At 42.5% G+C, this 24,774-nt stretch overlaps 1 protein-coding gene across 1 annotated transcript in view; it reads right to left on the minus strand.

Annotated features, from left to right (window-relative positions):
- Positions 1-290: 290 nt before the first annotated feature.
- The window catches only part of SIAH3 (siah E3 ubiquitin protein ligase family member 3), a 62,963-nt gene continuing 38,479 nt past the window's right edge, over positions 291-24,774 (minus strand). Inside the window, exon 2 of the mRNA XM_004577470.2 lies at positions 291-986. Coding sequence (XP_004577527.2) covers positions 318-986 — 669 coding nt within the window. The 3' untranslated portion in view covers positions 291-317. The remainder of the gene's footprint in view (positions 987-24,774) is intronic.

The raw sequence follows: 24,774 nt of genomic DNA on the forward strand, positions 1-24,774 counted from the left end.
TTGGAAGCAGGGGAGAAAGGAATTGGTGGTAACAGGAAATAGCTCTTCTGATTGACTCATACGAATATTCTACAAATTATAACAACACAACAGGACAGACATCTTACTAAGATCTTGAATCACATGATGTTATGGAACATAATGCCCATGGCAGACAAATACTACATAATACAAAGTACCTGAGGGGGAGAGGGGGAGGAAGAAGAAGAAGTAAAGAAGAAAGGAGAAGACTAACAAGGCTGTGTGGAATCCTGACTCTCGGAGGTACTAGAGTTCACTGGGGGCTGGGTGTGGGCCTCCAGGGGCCTTCCTTGCCCTCACATGTCGGTTTCAGTGGCATGGACTTCCGTCTCAGTGATAGCGATCCCGATAGCAAGGCTGCCATTGTCAGAGAACAGCTGGGCCAACGATGTGTTGAGGACAAGGCAGTCCCCATCGGTGATCACTGAGTCCACACACTCCAGGACAGACCGGGGGGTGGCCTCCCATTTGAGACGCCGGTGATTTCTGTTGAGCTCCAGGCGGTAGGTGAAGCAGTCGGCCTGGGTAGGGGTCCCGATCAGCATCATGGTGGCAAAAAACTGAGGGTGCCCCTCGTGCCTCTCCTGCTTCCTTAGCACCAGTAGGAAGTGGTGGCCGAGGCAGGAGTGCATGATGATCCAGTCGGCTGGTGCAGGCAGGTGCATGTCTGTAGCCAAGAAGACTATTTCAGCTCCCTGCAGGATGTCAACCCTGTGGATCTGCCTCAGGTGTGGCACCACTACTTCCAAGTGGCCTTCCCACTGGCAGGAGAACAAGGGGCACATGCAGGGTGTCACCTGGGCGCTGTGCAGCCCTGCCTCCTGGTGGTGGAGGTGGTGGGGGTGGGCATGGTGGCACAGGTGGCGGTGGTGGTGGTGATGACAGTGATGGTGGGTGATATGGTGAGGGTGGAAGCTGACTTGCTCTGTGGTGCTCTGAGTGATGGCTCGTCGACTGGACACATACTGGAAGGAAACACAAACAAGTTAGTGGGCTGAAGCTGTGATTTTCCCCTTGGCTATAACTTCCCTGGTGCTCCAGGGGCTAATAGCAGGTTCTCTGGGTTGGACAGAAAAAGTTTCATTTCCTACCAAAAAAAAAAAAAATTAAATTTTAAAATGGTTCTGGTAGGTGCTTTAGGGAAGCTAAGATGACAAACACTTAGTTCAAGAAAATACAATATTTATAAGCCTTTCTGAGTCTTTAATAAGATACCAAAGCGACTAGGAAATTTTACCCCTTACATGATGATGGTCATCCATCATAAAGGACAAGAAAATCCATTCTTATGTTTCGTTCGGTACTGTTGATAATTTTATGTAGGAATGAAAGTCAATGGATTTTTTCCAAGTACTTTGTTGTTGTTACTATTTTGTGATTTCTGTAATGCCTATTTTTTCATCCAGAGCTACTGGGGTTGTGCTGTTCTAACCTCTGGCTCCTAAGGCAGCTGGTGGGATGCAGAACTGATGTGAGTGTTGGACCACAGTGGCCAGGGTGAGTGCCCCACTGAATCTCTCCCTCTCCCACCCACTCCACCCCACCTAAGGCACACTTCTATCCTGATTCTGCCTGGCTTGTCACTCTGCCACAGCTCCCAAGGACTCAGCATCAGTCAGCTGCCACCATGAGACTCCTAGCCTTTTGTTCTTCAAGGCAGCATGCCCATACATGCCCTGAAAAACCCCAGGAACCATGATACTCTGATCAGCTATCTGTAAACACAGAGCACCTGTTCAGGCCAGACCCTATAGGTGTTAGCGATACAGCACAGTGGATGCTACACCTCTTTTGTATGGGTTGAACTGACATTAATGTACGTACAATTACTTCTCCGATGAGGGTACTCCTTATGACATGAGGCTATGCATCATATTTTTCAGTTGGAAACAGGCCTGGGTTCCAAAGGCTGGGATTCATATTTACACCTCTGAGTCTGAACATACCTCTCCTGCTTGCTCATGTCTGCCGGAAGGTCCTACCTCCATCGACTCCCTGCTGCTGAGCTGTCTTTCTTGAAGTAGGCTGCAGAACCTGTGCCCCACAGCAGTGCTGGCAGCTCAGCAGTGCACTGCTCCCTAGGCTATCTTCAGGTAGACAACATTTTTTCTGTTCCAGCTCTCCAAACCATTCCTGGAATTCAGGTGTGTGAGGCTCCTGCCTTCCCACATGGTTTCATTTCATTTGTGAAGTGCAGAGGATCACAAGGGTACATGGATATTTCACACTACCCACTGTTGCTGCCAGATTCTGTCTCCCTTGGCTCATGGTGACAGACATGCATGCATGCACGTGCACACACACACATATGTGCACACACAGCCATGCATGCAAACACATGCATGCCCATCCATATACAATACACATTAGTGATACACAGGATGTGTATCCACATACGTGCACATACCCCTTCCCACCTAGCCTATACATGGCACATTGAAAAGGTTCCTTTGGTAGTGGAGATGATCTGGAGGGTGCCAGATCAGCTCTGCTCTGGAGCTGTTAGCTCCAGCTGCCAATGTCTGTGTTCTTCCCCTGGGAGTGTTGAGCTGCATGGAGTCCTTCAGGTAGCTCCTGCATTGTCCCTAGGTGGCAGCAATGGGGCAGCCTCTTGTCACCCATTCTGCGCCCTTACCAGGCCCCTGTCTCCAAGAGGACTGCCATCTTCAGCACTAAAAGAACAGGTTGTATTCCAGAATGCTGCTGGTGACTCTGACTTACTCCTCAGGGTTAAATATGGGGGAGAGAACGGACTGCTTTGCAACAATACTAAATGTAAGGTATTATGGAAAGGAGCTGTTGTATACATAATCATTTTTGTATTTATTTTTTTCACACGAAAGATCAATTTCCTTATTTCAAAAAAAAATCCATCTGGCTTAATTCCCACGAATCTATCAGTGGTAGATACCATTCTTAAAGGTATGAAAGAGCATGGGGTGTTTAAGAATTGACAAAAAGTTCCAGGAAACTGGTAGATGGGAGAATCTGATGAAGTTGGGAAGGAGGTTTTGGGCAACGTTGTCAAAATCTCACAAGCCAAGCCTAGGCTCTGTGATAACCATCCCTCTTCCCCAGGCACAGTGGAAGCCAACAATCAGATCCAGACTCAGCTGCCCACTGTAGGCACACTATACACTGAGCTGGCACACAAAACTGGCTAGCCTCAAGTTTCACCTTTGCTCAACTGCTGGACTCAAACAATGATTATTCTACGTGGGCTAACTCTTGTTGCTTCCTTATGACTTTATCTTCTACTAACCTTGTTTAATTGCTGCTGCTTTATAAAGCAGCCAGAGATATACTCCAAAGAGATTGGAGTGAATGACTATGCAAATAAAGTAGGACATTATAAACTCATCGAGACCTCTGCAATTGCTGTGCCCCAGAAGGCGCTAAGAATAAACGCAGCCTTAATTCTTCATTTCTTTCTGGTCGATCTTCGACTGCAAAAGATGTTTCATTTAAATGATCCATGGGTGAGGGAGGTCACGGGGCTGCTGCCAGGGAGAAGGGATTCTTTTAATTGGCAAAATGCTAATCGTTTTGGAAAATGAATTCTAATCATCCCATCTAATACAGTAGATGTGTGAGTAATTACTTTCCTTCGCTAAACTGTTAATGCAACATTAGTGATTACACTAATTAAAACTAATGAACTCTTGCAGACTGATAAACCCCTCAGTCAGTCAGTCAGCAGACTCCTTGCATCTATTGGCTGTATTTAACTTTCCGTTTGGAAGAGAGATCTTGAATTAACCTTTAGAGTAATGTGCAAAATTGGGTTTAGAAATGTTGGGTTTTATAGACTGGGTATAATTCTTTCCCCAAGCATTAGTGAGGCCATTTCTACTGAGGGTGTAATTGAATTGAAAAACTCATTGCTTAATTTGATCAGCCACACTCTCATGGTTAATAATGGCTATCCTGTGAATCCTGACCTACCTCTGGAAATATCACACAGCACTTTTGCCTGTGTCGGGTCCCTGAGGTCAGTAATCTCACTTAAGGGATTGCTCCCTCTTCTGCCAATAGCATCAAGGAGCAATGCCATGCTAATGGGTTTCAGCCGAAAGAAGATTTGTCCCCAGGTTTGAATGACAGGCTCTTGCTCTGCATTTCCTCGGGCCTCCATTGGTGTCCACGAATTATCTCTGGGTTTTAGTCCTGGATGAAGCAGTAGAAGGAAGCCAAGCTATCAAGGCATTTGTCACAAAAGACAGGCTGACAGTAGGTGGTGACATCCCAGGGCAGCTATAGCCTTACTGGAATGCTGTGGAGTCAGAATAACTGTGACTGCTGTGGGTCTGTCATGGATTGAATAGCACTTGGTAACCCAAACCCAGAAGGGATGAACTCTGAAGTCTTGTGTTAATGATAGGTGGAATGGGGCATGGCGTCTTAAGAGACAGGCCTAGGGGGTATTCTTTGGGAATGTGCGTTCAGAAGGTAGCTCTCATGAGAGGTTCTGTTGTTTGAGGCAAGTTTCTTTCTCTGCTTCCTGGCTTGCCAAGTGCTTGTACCTTTGCAAATGCTCCACCTTTACCAGTCTCCACCAACTTCCAGAGGAAATGTAATTGGGGCCACCAATTCTTGAGCTGTAACTCCAAGCTGTAAGCCCAGGTAAATCGTTTCTTTTCCACAAATTTCTGCTCAGGTATTTTAGCTAAAGCAATGTCAAGCTGACTAATGCAAGGGCCTGCCTTCTGCAGTGTTTGGATATTCTGTTTCTGGGAAGGATGGTCAAGGTTGAAGGTTATGGCCCCATCCTTTTTTACAGGAGTGTCCTGGCTTTCTGTGTTTCTTCTTGCAAGTCTCAAGCAACAACATGAAACCTAGAGTGCTTCACAACAGGGAGGAGACAAGTCTTGATGGGAAACAATGCTGAGGCTTTTATCACCTGGGAGAGACATCTTCACTAGAAACGTACATCTAGCTCCTTTCCCCATCTCAGACTCAGGTCTTAGTTATAATTGGTGCTAGACAGATGAGTTTTCCATGTGGACAGTCTGATCATGCCTGTAATTTTCTCTGAAATATGTTGGCATGGAGAATGTGAGATATACATATATCTAAAATTATATCTAAAATTATATATAAAATTTTTTTTTAGAATGTTACTCCAGGGGGCTGACAATTGCTGGATCAGGAATTCATACTTCCAAGTGATCATCTAACATTTATTGGAAGACACCACACCCTGAAGCTAACATTTACAGTTGCCTCAATTAATATCTAGATTTTTTATTCACACCCAAGGCTTCTAATTAGCACTTCCACTTAGGTTTTTATTGGTGAAATTAATAGTCTTTTAATCAAAATAATATGCTAGGAATTAGTTAAGATTGGTTAAAATAGGTCAGAGGAATGCCTTGCTTTATGCCATGAAAGTTTATTCCCCCAATATTCAGGTGTCTATCACTGGAACCTCTCAATCTTGGACTATATGCCATTAGAAACTTGCCTCTGGACTATCACTACACACAGTTTCTTTCCGGGTGTTCAATAATAACATAAATCAGTGGTGGAAACAATGATCAATCCACACAGGAACTTTGAGTCTTGAGCTACCAATGCCATTGGTTAGAAAGGAGGGAGGGCCTGGTGTGATAGCCTGTTGGCTAAATTTCTCATCTTGCATACACCAAGATCACATATGGGTGCCGGTTTGTATCCGGGCTGCTCCACTTCCCTTCCAGTTCCCTGCTTGTGACTTGGGAAAGCAATCAAGGATGGATCAAAGCCTTGGGACCCTGCACCTAGGTGGGAGATCTGGAAAAAGCTCCTGGCTCCTGGCTTCAGATCGGCTCAGCTCTGACTGTTACAGCCACTTGGGGAGTGAAGCAGTGGGTGGAAGATTTTTCTCTCTGTTTCTCCTCTCTGTAAATCTAATTTTCCCATGAAAATAAAATAAATCTTTAAAAAAGGATGGAAATGACAACTCTGACAGACAAAACTATTTAATATCCAGACCCATTGGTAAAGGACAATGGAAAGGATCTGTAGAGGTGTTTTCGTGGACAACAGTGCTACAGTGCTGAAAACCACTTACTGAGTCTCTTACAGATGAAATCCTTGACTGTGTAAAAGCTTTGACGGAATACTTCTGTGAGTCCACCAGTTTGAGATCCCAGGACTCTCTTCAGTTTCTAACCCTTGACTAGGCTGTGTTAGATAACTCATATGTGAGTATTTTCTGCTTGAGTGCCTACAGATCAGGGACTCATAATTCATGCATCTTCAGTGCTATTACAGCACATATACATTGGGACTAGACACATATTTGCAGCATGAATTGGTGTGTTAGGAACAGCTGTCTAAATGAGGATCACACTGACTGTTCTTGATGCCATCCAGGTGTATCAGTCATCACCCCAACTGTGCTGTTCTGAGACAGTCAGCTGCTGCAAAATGGGAATGCTGTCTGCCTAATGCAGGACATGTTCTGAGGTCATTCAGATCTGCTTGTGCAACTCCTAACTTATTTCAACTTGCATTGTAAATTGCTAATTGGTGGTTTTCTCTTCTTGATTGTATTAGAAGTCATTGAGGGCAGGGGTTGCATTTTAACTTGCCTGGTGTCAAGTCCAGTAGTGGGCAAATGCAGTGCCTTGTAATACTTGGCATCTGATAGACCCTCATTAGCAGTATGATACTAGAGTGAATGAGCGAACAAATAAATGGATGCATGACTAACAAGCAGAACCTCTTCTGGACCACATACTTAGAAAGACTGTAGTTGAGGGTGCTGACCTCTACCCTTATTTCTCAGGGAAAGAAGAAATACATGTGATAGATGGAAAGTAAAAATGAAAGCTCTGTGGAAGGAATGTCTCATATCAGAGAGGTCATATCAGAGAGGTATGTTCTTTGCTTTTATTTTTTGTGAATTTTGTTCATAGCCTTGGGTATTTCCCTTCTCTGATAAAAAATTACTTCCCACCAATTTTTTTCTGGTGGGGGAGACTGTCTGATGGACAGGACAGGAGATCTCTCTGCCTTCTGGATTGAAGTTGACCTCTTTCCTTCCTTACACCTCAGCAGCACCACTGAACTGATGAGGTTGGGCATCCCTACACCTGCTGCTCACTTTCTGTGAACAGCCATCATGATTGTAATTTCAACTCAACCAAAGGCTATTGTCAGTTTCTCCTCTGGAAGAATCTTCCCTTAGAGTTGAGCAATTTGTGGGTCACACCCACTCAGAGTCATGAGCCTGACCTCCCATATCACACCCAGATAACTGGGCACTGGAATTCCCTCCCCAGTAATTATGGGTCTACCTCCTGTAATCTGCGCTATTTGAGGAGTCTCTCTTCCAGCATGTAGACCATGGGATGTGAAATATAGCCAGTGGGTGACTATGTAGGGGTGTGAACAGAGCTTGCATGTATTGCCTTGGGCACGGGTGGTCTGCCTGCCTTACATATGACATGTCATAATGCGGGGTGAAGTTGGTTAGGAAGACTGAAAGACTGGTTGTTGGCTGGACAGCTCATTCTAAGGGTGTAATTATGAAAATAGGAAGAGAGAGCATATTTTGAGAGGCCTAGACCTTGATTTTTAGTTTCAAGTATCTAGAAGCAGGGTGTGTAGGCTTGCACTTGTACCATTGCCTTGAGCCTTGTAAATGTTAGAGGGTGGCCTTGCAGTCAGACTATACAGTCAAGCAATTTTTCCATTTATGTTTTCTGGCTCTACTTTTCATCTGCAAGGATTTGAGTGCAGTAATGAGTCTTGTAGATGAAAAACTTTCTTAAAAACAACTTTATGTGCATGCACACTTTTCTAATTGCAAATGGCAGGGAAATTCCAGAGCCTGTGTGAGTGATTTTAAAGGTTAACATTTAATCATAAGAGGATGACTTTGGGATCGCGGAGGGTTGAAGGGAACTGGAAGGAGGCATATGAGCTTGCTAGAAGGACAACCTCAGTGGGTCCAGAGAAACTCAGCTAATAAACTGCATTACTCAGTAACAGGCAGCTACAGCATCACCAGCTTCCTAGAGGTAGGTTGCTAGATACTGGTCCATGTGCAAAGCAAACTTCAGAGCAGATGTATGAACAGGTATGGTTGGGCAGGGAGATATCCTGGAGGGTCTGAGGCAATCTGATGACCATGCTGTCCCAAGGCCACAGCCACATTCCGTCTTGTTTCTCTCATTTCTTTAAAGTCCCCATGATCAGCAACTCCACAAATTCCACTCTCTTCCAGAACTCTCTATCTTTCTCACCTTCTACTCCAACAGTAATTTTGACGAAGTTGTATTCGTCCTCCAGGGGTTCCTTTCTCAGGCTGGGTCAGGTCTGTCTGCCGCACATGCTTTTACCACAGATGACACATGTCCACTTATCCTGGTGCTGGACATGAGTTCAAGTGAGTGAGCACTTGCGTCTTTTCTCCCTCAAGCCCAGTATGTGGAATATGGAAAGTACCCAATACATATCTGTGAAGAGGATGAATGACTCCTTTCCCTGACCCCAGTACAAGGGGTATCTGAAGAGTTTGTGGATAATATATGCTACGAAAATTATGTATTAGTTTCAAAATAGCAGCATTCATTCTTAATAGTCAATACCTGAAAACCACCTAAATGTGCTTTTGTGGGTGAATTATGATACAGTCACACAATGAAATACTATAAACTATAGCAGAAGAATGAACTATTAACACAAGATAGATAAATCTCAAAAACACATTTGGTTTTGCACTTGATCTTAGCCAAAAGACTGAGAAGCAATAAAGTGCAATTCGTTTTAAAAAGGTAGATACTGAAGAGAACACTCAAAAAAATTCTTTCTGTGAAGTTCAGTAGCATGCAACATTGATTTGTGGTGACAGAGGTTAGGATAGTGGTTATTTTTCTATGTGGGAGTACAATTTGACTGGGAAAGACACAAGGAAGCCATAATGTTCTGAATTATTTTAGCTGGATCTGATGGTGATTCTGTAGAGGCATAGATGTAAAATTCCATTGAGATATCCACTGAAGATTTGTGTGCTTAATTGCATGCTATACATCAAAGAATGAGAAAGAGAGAACAGGATGACTGTGTGTGGTTCTTGTCTCTAAGTTACTATTAAATGAACATCATTCTGAGGGCTGGTGCCACATCTTAGCAGTCTAAGTCTCCAGCATGCCGTATGTTCCACTTCTGACCCAGCTCTGTGCTAATGCACCTGGGAAAGCAACTTGGGCCCTTGTACCCACATGACAAGCTTCTGGCTTTGGACTAGCCCAGTTCCAGCCATTACTGTCCTTTGAGGAGTGAACCAGCAGATGAAAGATTCTCTCTCTTTTTCTCTGTCTATAACTCTGCCTTTTAAATAAAAATGAAGAAATCTTTAAAAATGGGCATATTTTATGAGCTTACCCAAAAGCCCTAAGGCTCCTTGTTAAGCCCCTGTATTCATCCCTTAGCTTGCAGTTTCCTTGCCTTCAACTTAATGTTTGAAAGCTGACTCCTTACTAAGGCGTTAACTCACTAAGCTGCAAGAGTGATGCACGGGTTTGGCTGACCCCAGAAAAACCCAGACCACAGGATTCAGAATTCAATGTTACAATATAGTTAACATTCTATTGCTAAGCTCTGTTTTGAGATACTTCACAGGAACTCCGATCAAACAGTGATCAATCACCTATAGAACACAGACATACTGGAATACACTTTGCTATCACAGCATTCTCAAAAGAACACACCATCCTCCTGTTTGACCAAGGTAAGGTCATACGCACTGTAGACTAACCAGAGCTCCCCACACAAGCAGTCCCCAAACTGCCTGATGCCAACTTTATAAGATTCACTCTTTTAACCCTTGAGGAGTATGGGAATGGGTTACAGCCATCTCTACTTCTTGCTTTGCATTTTGAATGACAGACACCTACTTCCCTCCACCATCACAGTGTCAGTGATTAGCTTGTAGCATTTCAGGTGTGCAAACCCAGGTTTAATTTGGAGTTCTACAGCAAATTGGTGACAAAAGGGATTGTAGTCCCAGTTGGAGATCTCACCCATGGTACACATGCTCTTGAAAACTGTATTTCATTTGAAGTTCTACAGAAAATTGGTGACCACAAAGGAACTCTGATTGTGGGTATCAGACCCACAGCCTTTGGCTTACACTTGGCCTTGGGAGCTGTGTAAGGGCTGTCTGAGCACTTGTTAACCTCAGGGATGCCCCTAGTGGCTGACTGCTGACCAGTCTTCTTGGCTTAAGTACTTTTCTGGAGTAAGAAACCCGGCTTGATTTTGGAGAGGGTCTTTGGTAGGTAATGAGCTCACACATGTCAGTGCCAAGAGAAGCTCTTCTGTGTTAATTTGGTGCAGTCATGACTGGACATTGGGTTTGAAAGGATTTTCCTTTTTCAGAGTTGAAAGAAATTCTGCCTTGAGAAGTCACTTTGAAACCTGACAAACCCGTTTGCAACGTGATTACTTTCTGGTGTGTCCAGTGGACCCAGGCAAACGGGTAATCAGAGCTCTATTCTGCACTGCGGACTATTAGGTTATATATATTCTACATAATTGGGAAATGGTTAGTAATGAGCCTACAAGAAAAAAAAAAAGATATATTTTGCTGGAGCACAGCCTGGTCTCAATATTCCCTGAGGACTTGGGGACAGTGGTCAGTAAGTGGATCCTCGGATTATGTTACTGTTTTTCAGCTTGAATTATTCTATGAGAAAGAAAGAAAATGGGAGGAAACTCCATAGTTGCAGTTTTTTGTGCTATGGATTAACTGATACAAAAAAGTATAATATGCATGGAATAATAATACAAAAAGAAATCCCTTGAAAGAAAAATGAGAAGGGGGTGTTACCTGACCCTCAGGAGCTACAAGCTGGATTCACAGAACAGAGAAATGGTCCCCCTCTCAACCCGCACATATCCCTGGCCGGGTACTCAATTCTGTCAGGGAGCTACTCTGGTTCAGAGAAATTCTCATTATGCAAATTAAAGGTAAAAGGGCCATGGTCAGATGACAGACTTCGTCTGGGCATGTTCTCTGTTTTCCAATTTGTACAATTGGAAGAATAACACACTCTAATATCAGAATGACCCCAAGTGGATGAAAGGGTTATTGTCTTCCAATTTTGCCAGTTATAATCCTGACTGGGCTGCTGATCAGAAGCTGTTAATGACTCTGTGAACTGCCAAGGGGAGAGGAATAGTCACTGAGAAGCTTGAGCGGAAGCTGATCATTGACGTGAGCAAAATCTATGCAGTAAAATTAGAATAGGAGGCAACACCCTGGTGCCTATGGCCCAGGCCAACTGCTGTGAATGGGCTATGAAATCCTACACTGAGAATTACAGAATTTGTATGTTGGTAGACCTGAGTGATGGGGTACTGAAACAATGAAGTTTTAACAATGTATCGAAAACCTGGCAAAAGTCAGGAGTGAATCCTTTTTAGTTTGTGAAAGAATTTACAAAGCTTATTGACAATACATAGATGTGGTGTTGCTCAGAGGACTGCTGATATCTAGAGACAGTTACAAGAAGCAGAAGGGGTTCGCTGTACCCCCACATCACATCTAATGGAAGTTGCTGTAAAGGTTTTCAATGCCAAGGAAGAGGTTCTGGAACAAAGGAAGAACTCCAGACCACAAGTAATCAGGCCATCTTCCTAGTGCTAGTGCGAAGCACACAATGGGAAGCAGGTGGTAAAGCCCCAAGGAGCAAAGGGAGGACTCCCAGAGAGGAATCCTCCCCAAAGAAGAAGCAAAAGTAAGCTGCACCTGTTGTTAGCAGTAGAGCCCCTGGAAGAGGGCATGTTTGTGTTTTAAATAGAAGCTAGATAAGACAGTGATGGAAGAAAAGGCGCTGCTCATGCTAGAAGTTGATTGAGAATAAAGGGGTTTTATCTTTTTCTTTTAAAGATTTATTTGTTTTTATTGGAAAGGCAGATATACAGAGAAGAGAGACAGAGAGGCGAGGACTTTAACTACTAGGCTATAGCACTGGGAAAGGGGCTTTATCTTATCTCCCATCAAGAAAACCACTAGGAAGCAAACATCTACCACAACTGTTTTAAATACTAGGCTGACTGACTACATGATCAAAGAAAGTGTTGAAGTTTTTTCTTTTAAGATTTATTTTATTTTTATTGGAAAGTCAGATATACAGAGAGGAGGAGAGACAGAGAGGAAGATCTTCCATCCGATGATTCACTCCCCAAGTGACTGCAACAGCTGGTGTTGTGCCGATCCAAAGCCAGGAGCCTGGAGCTTCTTCCAGGTCTCCCACATGGGTGCAGGGTCCCAAGGCTTTGGGCCGTCCTCGACTGCTTTCCTAGGCCACAAGCAGGGAGCTGGATGGGAAGTGGAGCAGCCGGGATTAGAACCAGCGCCCATATGGGTCCCAGCGCATTCAAGCCAAGGACTTTAGCCACTAGGCCACGGCGCTGGGCCCGAAAGTGTGAAAGTTGCTGGAGTTTCAGGAGTGTCATTGCAGAAACCCTTTATTTAACCTCAGCTAGATGACCAACTGGGAGTTACCAACTTAAAACATAAAAAACACATGCCACAGCATCTCATCCCCTTAATGGAGTGTCATGTGTTAGTCAAATTAAATGCCACGATAATGTTTGCTCTGAGACAACAGGATCATGAGGTGCTGCCATGTGGTCAGAACTGTGTTCCCCAAGCTGTTCTAAACCAGCACACAAAACAACCTATTGCAATATGTTTGCAAGGAAAGAATCTTGATGGAATTTGAACTGTAATACTGCATCAAGGTGGAGGAATCCACCAAGGGGGAGGGGTGTAGGGAGGGGTGGGGGGATTCCCAGAGCATATGAAACTGTCACATAATGCATAATAATTAATAAAAAAAATAAAAAAAAAAAAAAAAAAAAAAAACCTATTGCAGCCTTATCCCAAGACATCTTAACAGACAAATTCAGGCGTGTGGCTGAAAGGAGACAACAAAAAGCAGACTGCCATCCTAGCAAAAGTGAGGCTGAGGCCTGGCATGAAAATTCCATGCTTCAAGCAATATTCCTGGAGGGAACATGTGAGGAAGGGAATATATTATTGTAACCTTTATTGTAGCCTTCATGGAACACAGACACTCCACCCCTGCTGGTCAACTTAGAGCACTTCTGTCGTGTTTGTGTAGAAGTTGGGCACAGCCGAGTACTATGTTGTTCAGGATCTGAGGGCTATAAATCAAGCAATCAAGGACACTCACACTAGGCTTGCAAACCCATACACTCTATTACCAACCTTGTCTGGTTTACTGTGCTTTAAGGACTCATTCTTTTGTGTGCCTCCACACCGTGAGTCACAAAAGATACAGGTCTTCGAATTGGATAACTGAGACTAAAAGCAAACAAGTCTTGTTTGAGTAATCTTGACATAGGGCTTCAAAAAAAGCCTGCACCCTGCTTGGGGAAAGTGCTGGTGAAGAACTTTGGAGAACTCCAGCCTTAGGAGGGGGCAGCCATGTCAACGTGTTGATGACATCTTGAGAGCTAACACCTCCAAAGACTGCAGAGCAAGGCATCATGATGCTGTGAATTTCTTAACAGAATGAAGATATACAATGTCTCAAAAACCAGCTCAAACTCCGCAGCTCTCAGTAAACTACTTGAGCTTTGAATTAACCCAAGGTCGGAGAAGTCTTCACAACAGATGGGATAAATTTCCCAGAAAAGGTCAGGGTGGATGGCGAAGTCTTTGTTTACAGGTTTAAAAGCGTTTGATGGTGAGCCTTTGGTGGGGAGTGGGGCATATGTGAGAACCTTTCAAATGTTAAAGGTTGTGGGCAGTGCCTATGCTGGTGCTTCCAGACCTGAGGCAGCTTTTAGACCTCATTGTTGCATGAAAGACAGGGATTAAGGCTGAGAGTATTGATTCGCAATTTGGGGAAAAGAAAAAGAAAAAGAAAACAAAACACCCAGTGATGGCTCAAGTAAAATGATCCCAGATTTTGTTTAAGGTTCTACTTGCGGGACGAATGCTTTCTCTCTCTCTCTCTCTCTCTCTCTCTCTCTCTCTCTCTCTCTCTCTCTCTCCCTCCCTCCCTCCCTCCAGCATGAGGTAAGGAGTACAGACACAAAGAGTCACTGATAACTCTAAGTAAATCCCCCTAAGCAAGGCGGGGCAGATGTTTTATTGACTGTAAATCTTTGCTAGTCACTGGGTACACACTTAATAAAAACCTTGGGCTTGGGGCATGGGAAGGCAGAGTAGAGAACTGCTGTCTCTTGGGCTTGGCAGGTTAGCAGTTGGGTTGGCCTCTAATAATTCATTCATCCAATATTCATCTCTGAGTTATTACAGTCAGCATGTGTCTCCAAGGAACAAGCTTATTAGTGTTGCTAAGATAATTAACCTAATCTACTTCAAGGCAATTCTAACTGTCTATATATATATGTGTGTGTGTGTGTATATATATACACACACACACATATATTTCCAGAATTTACCATGGCTGCATTACAACAATGGTACATTAGTTCTATTTTTTCATGCTTTCCCATTTGACGGGTGCTCACTTTCTCCAATAGTTCCAAACTCTGTAATTGCTCTAGGGGGAAGATCCAGGCCCCAGCCTTCACTTTGAGGTTTTTCCAGGTTAGGATTGCTCCAGCTTGCTCAGTATCTGCAGTGTAGGTCACCTTCAAAATCCCCCTGGAGGCTGGGCTTGTTTCTTAACTCTGCCATTCCCTGTACCTAGGGATTATCATAGAAGGACAAAGACATGCAAAGCTTCAACCAATCTAACACACCTGCTTTTATGCCCCGCACTTATATACGTTTCTAACTTCCCTAGCAATGTCACACACAGAGAAAGGTCTGCTTACACTTCTCTGCTGAGAATGTGCTGGGCTAACAATCCTCAAACATGCTACAGGGTCACCGTTTTCTCCTGGCATTTTCTCTCTCTCTCTCTCTCTCTCTCCTCTCTCCTCTCTCCTCTCTCCTCTCTCCTCTCTCCTCTCTTTCCTCTCTGTTGTAAAGCTTCTGGGTCACAGACCATCATGCTCTGCAGAGTGAGCAGCCAGATCCATGTTTCCTTTTGCACTCCACACTTCATGGCCAGCTTGGCTTATCTTCTCCTTCATTTCCTTTCATTCCTTTAGGGCTCTAACAGAAGCTTGTTAACATCCTCAAACACCTCTCTCTAACTCTTTGTTCTTGAACTTCCTCCAGCTCCCCGCAGGCTCCATTGTTACCTTCATAATGGAAGTAACTGGGCAGCCCTGTTCCAGCAGACAACTGCTTGATTTGTTGAGTCACATAGAGTCCCTAGTTAGAGAGCTGGGTCATGCAGGATGATGTGGGGGCAGAAGGGAAAGTGAGCCAATCTTAAGCTGGGAATGGAAAGTTGAGTTAATCTTCTTTCTTCCTACAGTATTAAAATTCATCTTTTAGGAGGGAGTTTAGCTTTATTTAATAAATCCCCCACCTTTTTTTATGGTTGCCTGTAATTTTCTAGTCTTTAGCTTAATTGGGTTTCTATGTCCAGGATGTAATAGCCACTTCCTTCTCTTCATTTGAAATAGGCTTTTTGGCAGGGCGTGTTCCATACCATTCTCCTATTAAGTACTGAATTCATTCATTTACCAAACATGTATTGAACATTTCCTCTGAGCCGTGAGAAGTGCTAGGGATACAGCAGTGAAGAAAGTGAATGTGGGCCTTATCCTGGGGGGATCTATTTTTCTAGTGAAGGTGGAGGAGGGGAGAAATGCTTTGTAGGGTCAAGACGGATTTGTAGAAAAATGGTCAGTGTGATATCATGCCTAGAGTCTTGCAGAAGTCTATTAAAAGAATTCAATAGGAAATCATCGAGATTGAAGCACGTCTAAGACCCTGGATTCCAACACAAGCAAATTGAAACTTAGGTTTAACCAGTAACAGGTGGACAGCTAGACATTAGTTATACCATCTTGCATTTCCCACCAAGATAACCAAATAAGGCAACTACTCAAAATTTCAACAATCAAGTAATGATTTCTGCCTGGCCTTTGCATTTACCCAGTGAAAGCTTTCCTTTCATTATGTTCTAGCAGAATCCCAAACCACTTCCCATTTGAAGCTGTCCAGTATTCATAAATCACTGTTCAAATAGACTTCAAAATTTTTAACATGACAGCGGCCATCTTTGTTAACTGGCTTGCATGCAAATTGCCTCATCTTTTCTGCTTTTGATTCTCTTGGTATTGAATTCATTGAGAGGGGAGGAGAACTTAAGAGTGATGAGAAGGTCATCCTTGCTCAGTTATTCAGGATGGCAGGAAAAGGAACCAGAATACACCTTGAGAAGGCTTGAAAGCAACTGATCTATAAATTACTTGCAAAGGCATGAGAGTTTGGTAAGGCTATATTCTTCCCCACATGATGTCACTGCCAGATACCCCTTTTCCCTGATTCCAAGATTGGGGAATATATTTCAGTTAGAGGACAGTCATGAATGGAACTAATGCCATCTTCCACATAACACCAAAGTGATGATGCTGCTCTGAGGTTGAACCAGCCTCGTGAAAAGGAGTCTGTGTTTCTACAACACTTGATCTTGGTCAAGCACGTAACAGTGATCCCCTGACTGATCCTCACTTACTTATGGAAGGATCCCATGATGAAACTTAAATGAAACCCATGTTAACCAAGAGACGCAACTGAGGCACAGAACAGAACTCTGATGGGGTCAGAGGGTGACGGTTAAGCTGCTTGGAGAATTGAGGACTGGGCTGCTTATATAACCAAGGCAGCCTTAATTCACTTTTCTAAGTCTTAGTTTTTGTGGCTATGAAATGAGACCAATTTCATCTACCCTCCTCTTGTATAACAGGAAAATTGCATTAAAAAGTGCTTTAAATAGAGAAATCCACTGGCAGGCAAGTGTTGTAAGGAAGGGCATGTCTGAAATCAGGCATATCACTGGCTGAGCCCTGTGGAATGTCTATCCTAAGCACAAGACACACGTCATCTCCCTTAAACCTCATGTCAGTTCTTGGAGGTGAGAACTGCTATCAAACATAGCATGCATACAGAGGCATCAAGCACACGGAACAGAGAGGGGTCCTTCATGGGGCCTGGGATTGGCAGCAATGTCAGGTTGCAAGGCACGGGCTCTGGGCTGTAGGACTTTCTGTGGCCTCTGAGCCACAGCCAACACTCAGGTATCCCCATGCGGAGTCTGCAGTTCCAACCTCATTTTCTTCCAAACTGACATCTCATTGCCACCCAGCTTAGCTCATTAGTTGGCAGAGGAGCCCAGGGACTTAGAACTAATCCTAATATTAAGTAAAGAGCAAAGCGTAATTAGGAAGATAAGTCGTCTGGGGGAAAAAAGTGTGTGACATATTCCAAAGTCAAGCATGGGTGATTCCCCCATCTTCTAGATGATCTATATTCGTGTTCTCTTTTCCTAGCATAGGCAACCAGGGGTTGACAGCAGATTGCTTTTAAAATTAATTTTTCCCTGATTAGAAAATATTCTTGTCACAGAATTTTTAGAAATGTCTGCGTAGTATAAAAAAAGAATAGAAAACTCTTAGAAAGCCATTAGCCTGAGAATATCTCTGTTAACATTTTCGTGAATACTTTTTCTTCAATATAAATGCTTGAATATTGCATGTGATCTTGTAACCTGTTTTTTTTTGTTGTTTGTTTGTTTGTTTGTTTGTTTTTTGTTTTTTCACTCTCAGCTCAATAGCTTGTGGAACAACATATGTCAAAACAATGTAGATGAGTCCTATCACTTTAGTGGCTCTTGTGGCCTCAGAGAACTTACAAAGAACTCATTTGGATGTGACATAATTGGTTTCATTCAGAGCTGGCTAAGACAAGACACAGTTGCTGCATGTACCCAATCATCTATTTGTTCATTCATTCAGCAAACCTGTCAGATATCGGGGATAAGAAGAAAATAATGAGATTTAGTTTAGCACCTCCAAGAAGCCACCATTTAGCCTCAGAGTCACAATGTCAATTATTTTTAGGCCCAATATGACTGGCTTCTAGTGCTGTCACCTCCCTTGTCTACCTGATCCAAGATGTAGCTGACAGCTGGCTTTTTTGCTAGAAAAAATCATGCCTCATTCAGAAACCTTCCCCCACTTCCAAGCTCAGCCTTTTTTCTTTTCTTTTTTTTTTTTTTTTTTTTTTTGCCTCTGGGTTTAGCAGCGGCATAAAACTAATTTATAGCCCTTGCCAGGAAGAGGACAAATTTTCATCTCAGCCCGTCATGCGAAAAGCACTAGTACAAATGAATAATTGTTGACCCATGATACCTATTAGAGATTATGCTGGGGTCATCTCGTTTGTTGTTTTAACACAAGAAAGTAAGAGCTTCCACGGGTACTGAATTGATAATGAGATAAAAGAGCGTCATTGTGGGTGGCCTCTCCTGGCACTATGTCCATGGCACATAGAGAGATGGGTTTTGCTTCCATAACTGTTCCATGAGAAGGGTAGACTCTTCCTATGAAAATTTTTATTTTAGGTTTAGAACCATTTTCTCCCAGGGTCCTTATCAATCAGCATATGTCTGTGGAAGGAGCAGAGTATGGTATGTGAAATGTTGAGGGGAACACGAGACAGGAGCTCAGGAATACCCAGTATTGGTAAAGTCACACGATTCCACAAGGTCAGAGGGTACAAAGCTAGGCATTCCCTTCAGTATCAGTGGCAGGACTTACAGCAGGAAACTTGTGTAGGGGGTAACCCTTGCATTGGGTTGGAAATAATGTATGAGAAGTGGGGATGAAACCAAGAGTTCCCCTGGTAGACGGACAGCATTTCAGTACAGACAGAACTTGGTCTAGTCGAGGACTGGAGAGGCCTTGGCAGGATAAGAAGCAAGGCAAACCACAACTATCCTTTAACTTATAATGCAATTGCTTATTATCAATCTAAATATTGAAGTGGAAAACCCTGTCAACTGTCTGTTATCACTCTCAGAGCAGCCTGACTGACTGTGAGCTGTGGGGCCGCTGCTTCTGTCACTGTCCTGATCGTGAGAAAGGTCGTACTTCAGAGCACTAGCCCAGGAAAACATCCAAATTCCCAAGTCAAATTATGGTTTCCACCGAAATAGCTGAAACTCTGTAAGAAGACTATTGTAAGTTGAGACCATGCATACGGAGAGCTTTGACAGCAAGATGAGGGTGTTAAGGTGAATTTGGATTCCACCACACTTTTGATTGGTTTTATCACCTGAATTTTAGATCATGACACAAGGCTGTAGTGAATATGATATGCCTTCTAGTGTTAGTGGCTAAAGGTTACCTTGGAAATGTGTGCAGGCTTTCACACAGCTGAGCTCAGCATTTACTTAAAAACCCACGACCTTATGCGTTTTTATGCTATCTTTTTATTCAAAAAACTCTTTCCTTGAGCCCTCGTTTTAGCAATGTTCAACATTTTGTCACCCCTAGTGTCTCACATAATCTGGAATACGGGTAAAGTCAAGTGTACTGGTTATCTAGGAGTGAACCTTAGCTACAACTGATAGTCCTTGTGTTCTAGGCACTCATGCAGGCCCTAGGTGAAGACCCTAATGGACAGCAAAGTTCATAGAGACTCTGCTAATCCCTACTAGCTCATTGGAAAATGCTGCTAGCAGGAGAAAATGCCCTTCATAGAATCTGCATGAGAGAATCAACCAGAGAATCAGAGTCAGAAACTCAAGTGCAATGGCTGGGGGACAGGAGTTCAGTGTACTAATGATGAGGGTGGTGAGGTTCTAGGGCAAGGTAGAAAGTGGCAGGGAAGGAACTGCTGATGTTGTTCTTCTCTTGGATTTAGGTGTGCTATCCCTGAACAGAGGGAGAGTGATTAGCAGAAATGTTCATCCACTAAACAGACCAGCTACGTTTGCCGTCTCTAGCAGTCAGTTTTATGTTAATCCTAATTGCCCTTGACTGGGTAATCTCTAAAGAATTAAGTATTTTGCTGACAGTTTAGGAGACTTAAAGTCCGCAGATAACAAAGCCAGTTCTGGTGATAAAACCCTGGCTGTACCTATTAATGGAGAATGACATATTTTTATTTCAAATTGTTTATTTGAAAGGCAGAGTGATGGAGTGAGGGTAGATAGCTTCCGTTCAGTGGTTCATTTTTCAATTACTTGCAATAGCCAGTTCTGGCCCTGGTGGAAGCCAGTAGCCAGGGGTTCTATGTTGGATTCCTATGTGGATGGCAGAAGACCCAAGTACTTGAACCATTATTTGCTGCCTCCCAGGCACATTAGCAGGGAACTAGATGGAAAGCATGGATTAGGCCCAGCATGGTAGCCTAGTGACTAAATCCTTGCCTTGCAACTGCCAGGATCCCAAATAGGTGCCAGTTTGTGCCCCGACTGCTCCACTTCCCTTCCAGCTCCCTGCTTATGGCCTAGAAAAGCAGTAGAGGATGACCCAAAGCCTTGGAACTCTGCACCTGTGTGGGAGACCTGGAAGAAGCTCCTGGCTCCTGGCTTTGGATTGGCTAAGTTCCAGCTGCTGTGGCCGCTTGGGGAGTGAACCAGCAGATGGAAGACCTTTGCTTCTCTTTCTCTCTGTAAATCTGCCTTTCTAGTACATAAATGCATAAAATTTTTAAAAAGCTACATACAACTACATATACCTTTGGGGGCTGGGTGGGGGAAAGAAAGCATGGATTAGTTTAAACTCAAATGAGGCACTCCTGTATGTGATATAGGCATCCCAAGGAGTGGCTAACTCCATAGTACTCACCCCAGCACCCACCCCAGAGGATGGCATCCTAATGGCAGGAAGATCATAAGAAGGAGCGATTGCCCAGAGAGAGAGGAAGCTAGAGTGAGAGGTAGTGCCAGAAATTAGCTCCAACTCAGATCCACTTCCCAAAGGTCCCACAACCTCTTAACATCACCATACTGGGGAGCATATTTCCAATACATGAACTCAAGCTCCTTCCAAACTATGACACTATCACTAAGAGGCATAACTCATGTCTTGAGCTAGGCAGTGTGGATATGCTGGGATGAGGCAATATTCTAAAATGAGATCAGAGCGCTTGGTGAGACTTCAGAAAGCCAGATCTCCACTCAGTATGTTGCCATCTCAAATTAATATGCATTAGGGAAGCTAAAGAAGGCAGAACAAAAGTGTGAACTGAAACAGACACGGACCATAAAGCCTGCTCGGTAGGGAATGTGCAGGAGTAGCCCAATCTTCTAAGTGGTTTGAAAGTGAGGGTTGCATTTTATGTAATTCTTTCTTGTTCACATCATTGGTGGGTACACTGCAAATGACCAGGTAATACTTATCGATATGTCTAAGGTTGGAGTGAATGGATTTAGCTTTATTTATTCACTCATTTTTTAAAAAAATCAGTTGTTAGCAAGAACTCAGATAGATCCTAATAATAAAATGTTGCAGGAGACTAATGCCAGTCCCCAAAAATTGTTTAGTCTACGAGGGGAGATAAGCTAGCAAATAGACAAGAAAAAGATATGTGTGGTCAGTGCTATTACAGAAGTAAGACTGCGGTGCTGTGGTAGTACAGAAGAGAGACAATGAAAGAGAGAGGCCAGGGAAACTTGCAGAGAGGAGCTGTCTACCTGGGCCCTGGAGGATCTGTGCAGATCATGTTGACAAAGGGCAGATGATAGGGAGAATGAAAGGACATGCAGGTAGATAAAAAATAATAATAATAAAAGCAAGGACAAATGCAATTCCCCAGTGATGAAAGCTACAAAAATGAAGGCTTCATCAATTCTGGAAGCCCAGTGTGGTCAAGATCAAGCCTGGTGGCTTGATGATGAGAAATGACACAAAATAGGTCACTTAATATGTGCGCTCTGGAAGGAGTTAGGATTTTATCTTGAAGACTTGGTGGGTCACTCAAGGATTTTAAGAAGGATGGGAAGGACAATGACATACAATTTCTTGTTTAAAAGTTTTTGATAGGATGAGAGTATATGAAGTCAGCAGCAGTTACAAAAATGCTAATTTTTGAGTTTAATTATCAACAACCTTTTCGCAGAGGTGCATGTTTTATACTAAATTGAAGAGCAACTGATTCTTTTAAAAAGAAAACTGACTGGAACTTCTACAAATAGAAAGTGTTTTTTACATACTATCTTAAAAATAGAATCATTTTTTTATTTTATGTGGATATGTTTGTTATTGTTATTAATACCATTCACACATTGTTAGCTCCTGCATGAGTAAACCATGATAACTCTATAGTACAGGAAACAAGCCAGTCACAAAGACTACCTATTGTTCATATCCTTTCACATAAAGTGTCCTGAACAGGTAAATCTGAACATAAAGTGTCCTGAACAGGTAAATCTGCACAGACAGAAAGTGACTGGGCGCCAGGGACCAGGAGGAGAGGTAATGGAGTGAACTGTTCTAAAATTAGATGGTGCTGATGGTTATGCAACTCTGAGAAAATGCTAAAACCAGCAAAGTGTATGCTTTCAGAGACATGTGGATTACAACCCAATAAAACTTTAAAAAACAGCACCAGAAGGCTGGTACTGGGGTAAGGTGCATTAGCCCATTGCTTATGATGCCAGCATCTTGTATCATGATTCTTGTTTGAATTCCAAGTGTTCCACTTCTGATCTAGCTGCTAGCTAGTGCGCCTCAAAAAGCAGCAGAAGATGGCTCAACCAGGGTGTTTCAGTCATGTGGGGAGTAAACTAGCTGATAGAAGATGTCTCTTACTCTATCTTTCTCTCTTTTACTCTGCTTTGTAAATAAATCACTCAGTCAACCAACCAATCATTCTTTAAAAATAGGACTAGACAAAAATTCTCTTCTCAACTATACTGCTATTATTGTAAAAGTCTAACATTGGAAGCATTATTGAAATTTGAAACAAATCAAGAATGTTCACTGAAGTGTTACTACTGAACAATCCACAGGAAGTAGACAATGCAATTTGATAGGAAAAGAAACAACTTGTATAAACATTTAGAAAGGAGAGAATCAATTAGATTATTATAAAAATTGAAGACTACAGTAAAGTAAATATGTGTGTCAACAGCTTTTAGACATCATTTAAAACCATATCTGGGAAATATTCACAAGCTATAAGAAAAAAAGCTGAGAAGCACATTTTAGGCTAATTTGAAAGGTTTGCGTGAAAAATACAGTATCATAAAGATATAAGATGGTACTGAAAAATAAATAGTAGTAAAGAAGGCTATCTAATCCAAATGGAAAATAGATAATCAAGCTACAATATTTAGAATAGTTTGAGTCTGGTGCCTGAAAAAAAAAAAAAACAGGCAATCTATGGAACAGCACAGAGTACAAAAATAGATCCAAATTCCCATGAATCTGTTTAGTAGAGCAGAAAGTAGAGCATTGTAAATCATTACAGGAAAGAATCTCTCAGGCCACCTGCTGATTTTCAAATCTGTATCCTCATTCAAGAAAAGGGCAGAGAAGTGAGCCTGAGTTTAAGGACTTAGAGAGGTCTCCCTGTACAAAAAGAAGTTAGGACAGAGTGGCCATCTGTTGGAGTACTAATCAGAGACTGATTAGCAGCAAGGACTCTCAGTGGGGCCAGCATGGATTGCTGGCAAGGCTGGACAGAACACCTGACAGCTCCAGCTACTGAGGAGACACATTCCAGGAGGGTATTGGCTCACAAAAACCAATTCAGGTTTCAGGAATTTTTTTGAGATGATTGTTACACATAGTCATCATCAAAACTATAAATAATGTTAAGTTCACAAGTCAATTATATCAAAAACATTGGCAATAATTTATCTGCTCTGAGTTATTTTACATTTTAGCATATATGTTTTAAGGTTATTTACATACCTGTAAATCTACTATTTATCTATGATGGAAATGCTAACATGAAGCAAGTTTCCTAACTTTATGTATGATGATGTCACATTGATAGCTTGAAATTAGCACTGGGGGAGTTTTTACAAAATGGAAATTGACAAATGCTGAAAATCAGAACTTGATTTTCTGTTTTGTGGGGTGCATGAAGAAAGTGATGGAGAAAATGTTAATAGGGTAAATGAAACTTAAAAGCGTGCTGGAATGTAGTTAGTATTTGTGTAAACTAACACAAAAACATTTGAAGCAACATTACTTGATTATCCTAAAACTATCGTCCAATTGGGCAAAATTGCTCAAGTCATTGAGGAATGAGTGATAATCTGACATTTATCTTTGTTTTATTGTATTTTGTTAAAATAAAAATATCAACCATTATTGGTGCTGGAATCATACGCAATCATTAATGACATAGAAACTTAACTGAACAGGTTAGTAATCACAGTCTGATTCTCTCGATGATAGTTGAATTATAGATGTTGGTTGACTGCAAATACAGGAGTTCAGCAAAACCAGTGAAGACATTCTGTGTGCTTGTATGAAATTTAAAATAAGGAAAATTATAAATTGTGCTACACAGTCCCTTGTATCAGTAAAATACATTATAAACCCAAGTGTGCATACGCATGCATTCTCTTCTCCAATGGTTAAACATTTAGCAGATCATCACTTCATAGACCCCTGAAAACATAGATTCAATTCTTGAGCAAATTAGGGACTTTCCAACTTGGCTAAGGTTGAGTTTTTACTCTTGATGGGATAGGGGTTCGAACCACACATTCAGATGATGATAAAATAATGTTACATTTATCACACATTTCAAACAGCCTCTGTTCAGGGTTTGCACCCATTTTGCACTTGGAAGAGCTGAGTTGAGCCAGGAGGCTGTGAGCCCTCTCTATGCTGTCACTGTATGTCTTCTGTGGGGAATGAATGAGCTTCCAACCCTGTTGTAGTGAT

The sequence above is a fragment of the Ochotona princeps genome, chromosome 12 (assembly GCF_030435755.1).
Source record: "Ochotona princeps isolate mOchPri1 chromosome 12, mOchPri1.hap1, whole genome shotgun sequence".
In the NCBI taxonomy this organism is placed as follows: Eukaryota; Metazoa; Chordata; class Mammalia; order Lagomorpha; family Ochotonidae; genus Ochotona; species Ochotona princeps.